We start from the raw sequence: 14,285 nt of genomic DNA, 5'->3' as shown, positions 1-14,285 counted from the left end.
GCCTAGCATAAACATTGTGTTTTGATTTCTTATGTCTTCCAGTGAGAAGGTTGAACACATGAACATGAGCCCAGAACAGAATGTTCCAGAACGATACAGCTTCATTACAACAGAGGAGACCAACTTCATAGGTATACTCAACCACTACTGTCAGAAAACCAAACGGTTTCCTGACTTTAAACTGGTGGAGAAGAGCGGACCGTCACACGACCCTCAGTGAGTCTACAGACACTATGAGAAGATCATATCCCAACTGTCATTAAATGTCACTGAAAAAAAATATGACCTATTTTGTCCCCACACAGATTCGTTTATAAAGTATTGATTGACCAGAGAGAATACCCAAATGGTTTGGGTAAGACAGCCAAACAGGCCAAACAACAAGCTGCTCAGTTAGCATGGTCTGCTCTTCAAGAACAGTCTGACTGGAACAGCCAGGTAGACGTTTACAGTCATCAGTACACTGGTTATTAACAGCAGGCCCAGATTCAATCCGATCGGCTGTAGATATGTGTTACAGCGCGCTAACGCCCGATTAAGCTGACATATGCAGCGTTACTTTGAATGTGAAACACGGAAACATTTCCTTTAAAAGGTGCGATCGGATTGAATCCCGGCCTAAGACAGATTTCCCCTCGGGCCCGGGACATTAACGGTCATCCCTCGGGCCCGGGACATTAACGTTCACCCCTCGGGCCCGGGACATTAACGTTCACCCCTCGGGCCCGGGACATTAACGTTCACCCCTCGGGCCCGGGACATTAACGTTCATCCCTCGGGCCCGGGACATTAACGTTCACCCCTTGGGCCCGGGACATTAACGTTCACCCCTCGGGCCCGGGACATTAACGTTCATCCCTCGGGCCCGGGACATTAACGTTCATCCCTCGGGCCCGGGTCATTAACGTTCATCCCTCGGGCCCGGGACATTAACGTTCACCCCTCGGGCCCGGGACATTAACGTTCACCCCTCGGGCCCGGGACATTAACGTTCACCCCTCGGGCCCGGGACATTAACGTTCACCCCTTGGGCCCGGGACATTAACGTTCACCCCTCGGGCCCGGGACATTAACGTTCATCCCTCGGGCCCGGGACATTAACGTTCACCCCTTGGGCCCGGGACATTAACGTTCACCCCTCGGGCCCGGGACATTAACGTTCATCCCTCGGGCCCGGGACATTAACGTTCACCCCTCGGGCCCGGGACATTAACGTTCACCCCTCGGGCCCGGGACATTAACGTTCATCCCTCGGGCCCGGGACATTAACGTTCACCCCTCGGGCCCGGGACATTAACGTTCACCCCTCGGGCCCGGGACATTAACATTCACCCCTCGGGCCCGGGACATTAACGTTCACCCCTTGGGCCCGGGACATTAACGTTCATCCCTCGGGCCCGGGACATTAACGTTCACCCCTCGGGCCAACAGCCTTTCCTGAAAATAGCCTCTCCTAGTTTCAAATGTTTATATTTCTCTACAATGTAAAGTAGACAAGTGTCTGTCTGTCTCTGTTGACTGTGTTCTTTATCTCTATGTTGTGGTTTATAGGTGTCTTGCAGATCAACAGTTTCAGAAGATGGAGGACTATCCTCTCTAGCCCCCTCCAGTACATGGTAAGATGGAGGACTATCCTCTCTAACCCCCTCCAGTACATGGTAAGAGAGAGGACTATCCTCTCTAACCCCCTTCAGTACATGGTAAGATGGATGACTTTCCTCTAACCCCCTCCAGTACATGGTAAGATGGAGGACTATCCTCTCTAACCCCCTCCAGTACATGGTAAGATGGAGGACTATCCTCTCTAGCCCCCTCCAGTACATGGTAAGATGGAGGACTATCCTCTCTAACGCCCTCCAGTACATGGTAAACTGGAGGCCTATCCTAAATACCCCCTCCAGTACATGGTAAGATGGAGGACTATCCTAAATACCCCCTCCAGTACATGGTAAGATGGAAGACTATCCTCTAACCCCCTCCAGTACATGGTATGAGGGAGGACTATCCTCTATACCCCCCTCCAGTACATGGTAAGATGGAGGACTATCCTCTAACCCCCTCCAGTACATGGTCAGATGGAGGACTATCCTCTATACCCCCCTCCAGTACATGGTGAGATGGATGTCTATCCTCTAACCCCCTCCAGTACATGGTAAGAGGGAGGACTATCCTCTAACCCCCTCCAGTACATGGTAAGATGGAGGACTATCCTAAATACCCCCTCCAGTACATGGTAAGATGGAGGACTATCCTCTCTAACCCCCTCCAGTACATGGTGAGATGGATGTCTATCCTCTAACCCCCTCCAGTACATGGTAAGATGGAGGACTATCCTCTAACCCCCTCCAGTACATGGTATGATGGAGGACTATCCTCTATACCCCCCTCCAGTACATGGTAAGGTGTGGAGCAACACTGTCTGGGTGCAGCTCAACTGAAAATAAAACATTATTTGGAATTGAATATCAGTGTGAAAACCATGAAAGCCTTAGACTTAGACTGTTATGCCTATTGTAACAGCAAATCAATCAATTTCCTTTGAAAATTGACAATAAAGTATATATTTTATTTTAAATTCTCCCAGGGAATCCCAGGATGCAACACCATCATCCTTGAGTATTCCAGGAAGTACCAGTGAGTCCATCATATTCACAGACTCCGTTAACGTCAGCTCCCCCAAGGTACAGATCCTGTTGTTGTTGCTATAGCTTCAGCTCAACGAATCACAGGATGTGAGCGGTGATACTGTCAACATAAACACGTATTGTCTCTTTAAGCATGGTGTAAGACATTGGGTATTCTTGTGACAGCAAATCAATATCTGTTCTATTCTGTTCTGTTCTGTTCTATTCTGTTCTATTCTATTTTGTTCTATTCTATAAGCAGGTTGAAAGCCCTGTAAATGTGAAGCCTAAAATAAGGTAAGATCCAATTCAAGACTCTTCTTTCAAGATGAAGTTGTTTTTATTTTATACTCCAATACCTGGACTATCTGACCTCTGACCTCTCCTTTAGACTAGCACCTAACTTCCTGATGTCACCGGTCAAGACCAAACAGGTACTAGTCTCCAAGATACAAAAAAAAAAAAAAAAAAAAAACTTCTGAGAAAAGTATGACGTGATTGGTTGAATGATTTAATTGATTTGACAGAGATAAAAACCCACTGACCTATTTCCTGTGTGGTCCAAGATGGAAATAATTATCTTAATTATACACTTACTTAAAGCTGTGGTGAAATGTATTGCCACTTTTCTTAATTAAATCATTTCAAATTCTTCTTTAAACAAGTTAAAATAGAAAAATAACTATTGTATTTTTTGTAAATGTCCGTTTTTAAAAACTATATATATGATATGTGATTGGCACCTCTGAGTTACTACACAGCCTTTGGCCAAGATGACTGCAGACAGACTTATTGTAGGCACCTTTCTACTGGCAGTTTGGCCCCCTCTTCAGCGACAACCTGCTCTAATTCTTCAACGTTTGAGGGGCTTCCTCCGCCAACTGCTGTTTTTAGATCTGGCCATAGGTTCTGGATGTGATTCAGGGCTGGACGCCAACTGCTGTTTTTAGATCTGGCCATAGGTTCTGGATGTGATTCAGGTCTGGACGCCAACTGCTGTTTTTAGATCTGGCCATAGGTTCTGGATGTGATTCAGGTCTGGACGCCAACTGCTGTTTTTAGATCTGGCCATAGGTTCTGGATGTGATTCAGGTCTGGACTCCAACTGCTGTTTTTAGATCTGGCCATAGGTTCTGGATGTGATTCAGGTCTGGACTCCAACTGCTGTTTTTAGATCTGGCCATAGGTTCTGGATGTGATTCAGGTCTGGACGCCAACTGCTGTTTTTAGATCTGGCCATAGGTTCTGGATGTGATTCAGGTCTGGACGCCAACTGCTGTTTTTAGATCTGGCCATAGGTTCTGGATGTGATTCAGGTCTGGACGCCAACTGCTGTTTTTAGATCTGGCCATAGGTTCTGGATGTGATTCAGGTCTGGACGCCAACTGCTGTTTTTAGATCTGGCCATAGGTTCTGGATGTGATTCAGGTCTGGACTCTTCACTGGTCACTCCAGAACCTTTGAACATCTCTTCTGTGCTTTTTGACGTGTGTTTGACGTGTGTTTGACGTGTGTTTGACGTGTGTTTGACGTGTGTTTGACGTGAGTTTGACGTGTGTTTGACGTGTGTTTGACGTGTGTTTGACGTGTGTTTGACGTGAGTTTGACGTGTGTTTGACGTGTGTTTGACCTGTGTTTGACGTGTGTTTGACGTGTGTTTGACGTGTGTTTGACGTGTGTTTGACGTGTGTTTGACGTGAGTTTGACGTGTGTTTGACGTGTGTTTGCGGTGTGTTTGACGTGAGTTTGACGTGAGTTTGACGTGAGTTTGACGTGTGTTTGACGTGAGTTTGACGTGAGTTTGACGTGTGTTTGACGTGAGTTTGACGTGTTTGGCGTGTGTTTGACGTGTGTTTGACGTGTGTTTGACGTGTGTTTGACGTGTGTTTGACGTGTGTTTGACGTGAATTTGACGTGAGTTTGACGTGTGTTTGACGTGTGTTTGACGTGTGTTTGACGTGTGTTTGACGTGTGTTTGACGTGTGTTTGACGTGAATTTGACGTGAGTTTGACGTGTGTTTGACGTGTGTTTGACGTGAATTTGACGTGAGTTTGACGTGTGTTTGCGGTAGTTGTCCTTTAATTTTTTTTTACCTTTATTTAACTAGGCAAGTCAGTTAAGAACAAATTCTTATTTTCAATGACGGTCTAGGAACAGTGGGTTAACTGCCTGTTCAGGGGCAGAACGACAGATTTGTACCTTGTCAGCTCGGTAGTATGAACTTGCAACCTTTCGGTTACTAGTCCAACTCTCTAACTAGGCTACCCTGCCGCCCCGTCCTGCTGGAAGACCCGCAAACTTCAATGGAGACCTCAGTTTTTGGACACCGGGTTGAACATTGAACTCCAAAATACCTGATTAATCTGCTGAGTTGATGATGCCTTGCACACATTCAAGGCCCCCAGTACCAGAGGTAGCAAAACATTTTCTGCAATGTAGAAAATCAAATAAAAAGATGTAGAAACCAAACAGTCTTTTCAATTTCAACTTTGTTTGACAAGATATAGTTAAATATTTAAGAAAAGTACAAGGATATATTTGGCTGCAACTGACTATGTGATTACTGTTATGGTAACTGAACCACAACTACAGGTTTGCTCTTCGAGCAGTTTGCTGTGGAGGCTACTCTGTAAAGATGCTATATAGCAGGGATCGGCAACTGCCGCCTTTTGAAGGCCCTCGGATCAAAAGGGAATTATTATTGAATTTTGGTGGGAATTCAGTTGGGGTCTCAACTTACTAGAATAGCGGAATACACAAGGTGCAATTTCTAAATGTGGTTGTGCATCAGCAGTTTTTCTCGTTATGTCAGTCACTGATAGTCAGTCAGCGAACATTTTTTTTAGACAGCTTGCCCGCTAAACTAACTCAGCAATCTAAACGTGTTATCATGGTCGAATTACCGGTCGTTGGGCCCCCATTTGATTTTGTTAGTCAATCTCACTCAGATATCATATTTAAAACTACAAACAAAAATGTCTCCACCCTATGGCAAAATGTGTAGAATTGCGTCAAACTTGCTTTAAAACCGCAACATTTGCTCTACACTCTATGGCAAAATGTGTAGAATACCATTTAAAAAAAAACAGCTATTTTTAATTGTGGCCCAGAAAACTATTTTTTGACACACGATTGCATTTACAATCGTTGCTGCAGTGATTGGTGTTATAAAAGCGCCGTCTGACAGATTTCCCCTCAAACGCTCTATATCTGTATGCTTTACGCGTGTGATTAATAAAATACAGTGCATTCGGAAAGTATTCAGACCCCTTGACGTTTAACACATTTTGTTACGTTAAAGCCTTATTCTAAAATGGATTAAATAGTTTTTTCCCCCCTCTTCAATCTTCACAAAATACCCCATAATGACATCACAATACCCCATAATGACATCACAATACCCCATAATGACATTACAATACCCCATAATGACATCACAATACCCCCTAATGACATCACAATACCTCACAATGACATCACAATACCCCAGAATGACATCACAATACCCCAGAATGACATCACAATACCCCAGAATGACAAAGCAAAAACAGTTGTTGTTTTTTTTAGAAAATGTATACAAAAAATAACTGATATCACGTTTAATATAAGTATTCAGACCCTTTACTCAGTACTTTGTTGAAGCACTTTTGGCAGCGATTACAGCTTCGATTCTTCTTGGGTATGACGCTACAAGCTTGGCACACCGGTATTTGGGGAGTTTTGGGATGTTTTATCTTCTCACGGACAATTGGGCGGTGCCAATTTAATTTAGCAGCTTTTCTAAACAAAAACAAATGAACGGCCAAAAGACGGCTATTACCGACTACAACGGAAACGTCACGGAGGTGGGTACGAAAACCTGCGAGCAGCTGCTGCCCCTCACCATGACTTCAGATTTATGGTGGGCCCCCGTCAAAGTTGCCCACCCCTGCTGTTGAGGATATATGGACTGCATTATTAAATGTTGATTGAGTGTTTGCCATTGTTGTTTTTTTTAAGGAAGGTCCCGATTTAAAAGGCAACAATTTAGGAACCTTGTCAAGTGGAAGGACATCCAACCAACCAGTTAAATCTAGGTACATTATGGGGTTACTTTCAGCATGACAACGATAGTCGTTTATCTACCCCACATTTCATGTATAAAGCAGATGGCATTGAAATCTGTTGCTGATGGGAATACTCATCTATACTGATCACAAAACAGTTTGATCATGTTGATGGATTGATTATTTAAATGTGATTTATTATCTCAGGTTTTTGTCCGAGTTTGATTCAATAGAGAAGATTGGCAAAGGAGGCTTTGGCAACGTTTATAAGGCGCGGCGGGAACTGGAGCAGAAGTATTTTGCCGTGAAGATAGTTCTGAGCAAAGGGTAAGTCGATTGTGTTCTGTTACTTTAGCAATCGAAGTGATATCTTTCACTCGACCCAGCCGCTGTATAATAACACTGATGGATTTATTTACCTGTGACTCTTTCCTCAGGAAAGCTAAGCGGGAGGTTGGTGCCTTAGCAGATCTTCAGCACCCCAACATAGTACGCTACTACACCGCCTGGCTGGAGGACACCGCGTACCGATGTGACACCACCTCTGAGAGCGACACCACTTCAGAGTAACATTATTACTACTGTCCCTGTCCCATTGCACTATGGGAGATGTTATTTGAATAATTACATTTTACATGTTAGTGTTACGTTCCCCAATAATGTCATTCAAACAGAAATGGGAACTAACAAAGAGTCACTGACAACAAATTAAATGAAACAGGTTGGGGTTTTAGGAGAGTTTTAATATACACTCATGGGAGTGTCCACTGTAAGTTGACTAGCAACAATAGCTGGGACCTAAAAGGCACCCACCATGAGCTGGGACCTAAAAGGAACCCGCCATGAGCTGGGACCTAAAAGGGACCCACCATGAGCTGGGACCTAAAAGGGACCCACCATGAGCTGGGACCTAAAAGGAACCCACCATGAGCTGGGAGCTAAAAGGGACCCACCATGAGCTGGGACCTAAAAGGGACCCACCATGAGCTGGGACCTAAAAGGAACCCACCATGAGCTGGGACCTAAAAGGGACTCACCATGAGCTGGGAGCTAAAAGGGACCCACCATGAGCTAGGACCTAAAAGGGACTCACCATGAGCTGGGACCTAAAAGGAACCCACCATGAGCTGGGACCTAAAAGGGACTCACCATGGAGCTAGGAGCTAAAAGGGATCCACCATGAGCTGGGACCTAAAAGGAACCCACCGCCCTACATGCTAACAACCTATAAGTGCTAAAGTCCAGCCTCAAAACATAAATGGAAAAAACATTATCTCGAGGGACTTAATCAGTGTATTCAACTAAGGTAGATAAATGACCCCATATCATAGCCGTAGCACATATAAAGAACAATCATAGTTTCCCTTTTATTGGTATAAGTTGCTGCTCCCATTTCAGTAAGGTCTGTTCCCATTTCAGTAAGGTCTGTTCCCATTTCAGTAAGGTCTGTTCCCATTTCAGTAAGGTCTGTTCCCATTTCAGTAAGGTCTGTTCCCATTTCAGTAAGGTCTGTTCCCATTTCAGTAAGGTCTGTTCCCATTTCAGTAAGGTCTGTTCCCATTTCTTCCCATTTTAGTAAGGTCTGTTCCCATTTCAGTAAGGTCTGTTCCCATTTCAGTAAGGTCTGTTCCCATTTCAGTAAGGTCTGCTCCCATTTCAGATCATTTGACCGACAAACTGAAAGCATGATAATTGTTCTTTTACTTCCTGCTGCTTTAGTTCAGGCAGCAGTTCGTCCTCTGAGTTCCTGTACATCCAGATGGAACTATGTGACAAGAGGACTCTAAAAGTGTGGATCGACGAGAGGAACGCTCATCGGAAACCCAAACGCAGGGAGGAGAGTCTACACATCACCCAGCAGATAGTGAACGGGGTAGAATACATCCACTCCAAGAAACTCCTACACAGAGACCTAAAGGTAGGCTGTCACGACTTACTATTTATCCTGGTCCATCACAGGTTTATGACCGGACATATTCATATTTGAACAGCTTCTTCTTCTTCTTCTTCTAGCCTGCTAACATCATGTTCGGTATGAGTGACGGAGAGGGGAAGGGAGAGGTAAAGATCGGGGACTTTGGTCTGGTGACGGCAGAAGATAACGACAACGATGAGAACCTGCTGGAGAGAACGAAGAAGACAGGAACCAAGTCATACATGGCCCCCGAGCAGGTAAATGTAAACACACACAGCTTCAAAACAGGGTTAAAACAACATCATGGATGGTCTGTCCTTGCATCCATAGCTCTGTCTATGAATTCGGGGTTACATTTAGGCGTATCCCTGAGCTTTTTTTTACCAAAACACTTTTTACCAGACACTTTGTTATTGTTTTATCTGCAGATTGACCCTGTAGCCCTTTCCTGCAGTCAAATGACATGATCGCCCTCTAGTGGCCTCATGGGTGGAATGTTATTATTATTTTTCATAATTATATAAATCATAAACATTTTTTTTTTTTTTAAACGCCGTAAATCTGGTGTTTCAATGTCAAATGGTTTCGTTATAGTTCAGTCTTCTGTGATGTGTATATAAAGTGTAATTTTGGGATGCAAGCTCAAAATGTAATACATTTCAACTATAAAACTGAAATGGTACAAGACCATAAACATGTGTTTGAGGTGAGGTGTATACGACCAAGAATCACTGCAGTAAGAGATGAAACATTTCTATGAGTTTAATGTCCGATGTGTGTGAACAGAGGAACCAGACCTCCTACGACAGAAAGGTGGACATCTTTGCTTTGGGTCTGATCTACTTTGAACTGCTCTGGAACCTGTCTGGGATGGAGAAAGCAGAGGTGACTTTGATGGAAGGAATTAAGGAAAGATTAAGAAAAAGCTAACCAGCTAGCTTCAATGTTAGCTTCAATGTTAGCTAGGTAGCTAACCAGCTAGCTTCAATGTTAGCTAGGTAGCTAACCAGCTAGCTTCAATGTTAGCTAGGTAGCTAACCAGCTAGCTTCAATGTTAGCTAGGTAGCTAACCAGCTAGCTTCAATGTTAGCTAGGTAGCTAACCAGCTAGCTTCAATGTTAGCTAGGTAGCTAACCAGCTAGCTTCAATGTTAGCTAGGTAGCTAACCAGCTAGCTTCAATGTTAGCTAGGTAGCTAACCAGCTAGCTTCAATGTTAGCTAGATAGCTAACATTAGGCTATAACTAGCAAAGCAAATGGCTTTCTGAGGTACTAATAGTACAGTCCTGGCCAATAGTTTTGAGAATGACGCAAATATGAATCTTCACAAAGTTTGCTGCTTCAGTGTCTTTAGATATTTTTGTCAGATGTTACTATGGAATACTGAAGTATAATTACAAGCGTTTCATAAAGTGTCAAAGGCTTTTATTGACAATTACATGAAGTTGATGCAAAGAGTTAATATTTGCAGTGTTGACCCTTCTTTTTCAAGACCTCTGCAATCCGCCCTGGCATGGTGTCAATTAACTTCTGGGCCACATCCTGACTGATGGTAGCCCATTCTTGCATAATCAATGCTTGGAGTTTGTCAGAATTTGTGGGGTTTTGTTTGTCCACCCGCCTCTTGAGGATTGACCACAAGTTCTCAATGGGATTAAGGTCTGGGGAGTTTTCTGGCCATGGACCCAAAATATCTATATTTTGTTCCCCGAGCCACTTAGTTATCACTTTTGCCTTATGGCAAGGTGCTCCATCATACTGGAAAAGGTATTGTTCCACACCAAACTGTTCCTGGATGGTTGGGAGAAGTTGCTGTTGGTACCATTCTTTATTCTTGGATGTGTTCTTAGGCAAAATTGTGAGTGAGCCCACTCCCTTGGCTGAGAAGCAACCCCACACACATGAATGGTCTCAGGATGCTTTACTGTTGGCATGACACCGGACTGATGGTAGCGCTCACCTTGTCTTCTCCTGACAAGCTTTTTTCCGGATGCTCCAAACAATCAGAAAGGGGATTCATCAGAGAAAATGACTTTACCCCAGTCCTCAGCAGTCCAATCCCTGTACCTTTTGCAGAATATCAGTCTGTCCCTGATGTTTTTCCTGGAGAGAAGTAGCTTCTTTGCTGCCCTTCTTGACACCAGGCCATTCTCCAAAAGTCTTCGCCTCACTGTGCGTGCAGATGCACTCACACCTGCCTGCTGCCATTCCTGAGCAAGCTCTGTACTGGTGGTGCCCCAATCCCCCAGCTGAATCAACTTTAAGAGATGGTCCTGGCGCTTGCTGGACTTTCTTGGGCACCCTGAAGCCTTCTTCACAACAATTGAACCGCTCTCCTTGAAGTTCTTGATGATCTGATAAATGGTTGATTTAGGTGCAATCTTACTGGCAGCAATATCCTTACCTGTGAAGCCCTTTTTGTGCAAAGCAATGATAACAGCGTGTGTTTCCTTGCAGGTAACCATGGTTGACAGAGGAAGAATAATGATTCCAAGCACCACCATCCTTTTGAAGCTTCCAGTATGTTATTCGAACTCAGTCAGCATGACAGAGTGATCTCCAGCTTTGTCCTCGTCAACACTCACTCCTGTGTTAACGAGAGAATCACTGACATGATGTCAGCTGGCCCTTTTGTGGCAGGGCTGAAATGCAGTGGAAATGTTTGGGGGGGATTCCGTTCATTTGCATGGCAAAGAGGGACTTTGCAATTAATTGCAATTCATCTGATCACTCTTCATAACATTCTGGAATATATGCAAATTGCCATCATACAAACTGAGGCAGCAGACTTTGTGAAAATTAATATTTGTGTCATCCTCAAAACTTTTGGCCACGACTGTAGATAACACTGTCATGTAGGGTCTACAATGCCTTACCAAAGTTTTCACACACCTGGACTTTTCCCACATTTTGATGTGTGACAACTTGAATTTAAAATTGATTAAATGTAATTTATTTTACGTAGCTTGATTTTGTGCCACTGATCTACACACAATACCCCATAATGTCAAAGTGGAGTTATGTTTTTAGAAATGTTTACAAATGAATTAACAATGAAACGGTGAAATGTTTTGAGTCAATAGGTATTCAACCCCTTTGTTATGGCAAGTCTGAATAAGTTCAGGAGTAATCATTTGCTTAACAAGCCACATGATTTTTAAATGACTACACCGTCTCTGTACAACACACACAATTATCTGTAGGATCCCTCAGTCGAGCAGTGAATTTTAAACACAGAATCAAACACAAAGACCAGGGAGGTTTTCCAATACCTCTCAAAGAAGGGCACCTATTGGTAGATGGGTAAACATAAAAAAGCAGACATTGAATATCCCTTTGAGCATGGTGAAGTTATTAATTACACTTTGGATGGTGTATCAATAGACTCGGTCACTACAAAGAAACAGACGTCCTTCCTAACTCAGTTGCCGGAGAGGAAGGAAACCTCTCAGGGATTTTCACAATGAGGCCAATGGTGACTTTAAAACAGTTACAGAGTTTAATAGCTGTGACAGGAGGAAACTGAGGATGGATCAACAATATTGTAGTTACTCCACAATACTAACCTAAAGGACAGAGTGGAAAGAAGGAAGTCTGTACAGAATACAAATATACCAAAACATGCATCCTGTATGCAACAAGGCACTGAAGTAAAACTGAAAAAAAATATGGCACTATTTGTCCTGAATACAAAGTGTTTGGAGCAACTCCAACACAACCCAACATTTTTGAAAATATGAAGAGTAACTGCGTCATGTTATGGGTATGTTTATCAGCAAGGGAGTTTTTCAGGAGAAAAAATAAATGGATGACATTGATTGTTCCTGAGTGGCCTAGTTACAGTTTGAACTTAAATCGGCTTGAAAATATATGGCAGGACTTGAAAAAGTCTAGCGATGATCAACCACCAAGGTCACAGAGCATGAAGAATTTTTAAAAAGAATAATGGGCAAATATTGTACAATCCAGGTGTGCAAAGCTCTTAGAGACTCACAGCTGTAATCACTCTTAGAGACTTACCCAGACTTACCCAGAAAGACGCACAGCTCTAATCACTGCCAAATCTGATTCTAACATGTATTGACTCGGGGTTGAATACTTATCTAATCAAGAGATATTAGTGTTTAATTTTCCATTCATAAAAAAACTATTTTTGAATTCTTCCTCTTTGACATTACAGAGTATTCTGTGTAGATCGTTAACTACAAAAAAATGACAATTTAAATGCATTTGAATCCCACTTTGTAACGCAACAGAAAAGTCAAGGGGTGTGAATACTTTCCGGAAGGCGCTTGTATGTCAATGACTTTGATGTAGTGTACTCCTGAACTGTCATGGGCTGTAGGCCTACAACCAGAATGCACCACATCATCACTGTGTGTATTCCTTGTTTAGGTCTGGAATGATGTCAGAAGACAGATTTTTCCTCACCAGTTCAACACGCAGTTCAACTTAGAGGTACGCATACATGTATTTAGAACTGTGTGGATGCTGTGTGTGTTTGTGTTACAGAACAAGGTGATAGAGTGGATACTGTGTGTGTTTGTGTTACAGAACAAGGTGATAGAGTGGATACTGTGTGTGTTTGTGTTACAGAACAAGGTGATAGAGTGGATACTGTGTGTGTTTGTGTTACAGAACAAGGTGATAGAGTGGATACTGTGTGTGGTTGTGTTACAGAACAAGGTGATAGAGTGGATACTGTGTGTGCTTGTGTTACAGAACAATATGGTTGTGTTACAGAACAAGGTGATAGAGTGTATACTGTGTATGGTTGTGTTACAGAACAAGGTGATAGAGTGGATACTGTGTGTGGTTGTGTTACAGAACAATGTGATAGAGTGGATACTGTGTGTGGTTGTGTTACAGAACAAGGTGATAGAGTGGATACTGTGTGTGGTTGTGTTACAGAACAAGGTGATAGAGTGGATACTGTGTGTGGTTGTGTTACAGAACAAGGTGATAGAGTGGATACTGTGTGTGGTTGTGTTACAGAACAAGGTGATAGAGTGGATACTGTGTGTGGTTGTGTTACAGAACAAGGTGATAGAGTGGATACTGTGTGTGGTTTTGTTACAGAACAAGGTGATAGAGTGGATACTGTGTGTGGTTGTGTTACAGAACAAGGTGATAGAGTGTATACTGTGTGTGTTTGTGTTACAGAACAAGGTGATAGAGTGGATACTGTGTGTGGTTGTGTTACAGAACAAGGTGATAGAGTGGATACTGTGTGTGGTTGTGTTACAGAACAAGGTGATAGAGTGGATACTGTGTGTGTTTGTGTTACAGAACAAGATGATAGAGTGGATACTGTGTGTGGTTGTGTTACAGAACAAGGTGATAGAGTGGATACTGTGTGTGGTTGTGTTACAGAACAAGGTGATAGAGTGGATACTATGTGTGGTTGTGTTACAGAACAAGGTGATAGAGTGGATACTGTGTGTGGTTGTGTTACAGAACAAGGTGATAGAGTGGATACTGTGTGTGGTTTTGTTACAGAACAAGGTGATAGAGTGGATACTGTGTGTGGTTGTGTTACAGAACAAGGTGATAGAGTGTATACTGTGTGTGTTTGTGTTACAGAACAAGGTGATAGAGTGGATACTGTGTGTGGTTGTGTTACAGAACAAGGTGATAGAGTGGATACTGTGTGTGGTTGTGTTACAGAACAAGGTGATAGAGTGGATACTGTGTGTGTTT

At 43.2% G+C, this 14,285-nt stretch overlaps 1 protein-coding gene across 8 annotated transcripts in view; it reads left to right on the top strand.

Moving 5' to 3' along the window:
• eif2ak2 (eukaryotic translation initiation factor 2-alpha kinase 2) overlaps positions 1-14,285 on the top strand; it is a 50,540-nt gene that overhangs the window by 20,837 nt on the left and 15,418 nt on the right. For 3 of the 8 annotated variants that reach the window (XM_036945759.2, XM_090201576.1, NM_001145891.1), the window contains 13 exon segments: positions 43-216; positions 306-438; positions 1,552-1,616; positions 2,585-2,681; positions 2,887-2,921; positions 3,016-3,058; positions 6,625-6,701; positions 6,879-6,998; positions 7,109-7,237; positions 8,391-8,589; positions 8,685-8,843; positions 9,373-9,471; positions 12,981-13,043. In XM_036945759.2, coding sequence (XP_036801654.2) covers positions 43-216; positions 306-438; positions 1,552-1,616; positions 2,585-2,681; positions 2,887-2,921; positions 3,016-3,058; positions 6,625-6,701; positions 6,879-6,998; positions 7,109-7,237; positions 8,391-8,589; positions 8,685-8,843; positions 9,373-9,471; positions 12,981-13,043 — 1,393 coding nt within the window. 8 annotated transcript variants of the gene reach the window in all.

The sequence above is a fragment of the Oncorhynchus mykiss genome, chromosome 16 (assembly GCF_057628025.1).
Source record: "Oncorhynchus mykiss isolate SJ-2025 chromosome 16, ASM5762802v1, whole genome shotgun sequence".
Taxonomy (NCBI): Eukaryota; Metazoa; Chordata; class Actinopteri; order Salmoniformes; family Salmonidae; genus Oncorhynchus; species Oncorhynchus mykiss.
The sequence above is the reverse complement of the archived record's forward strand: the minus strand, read 5'-3'. Positions and strand labels throughout refer to the sequence as shown.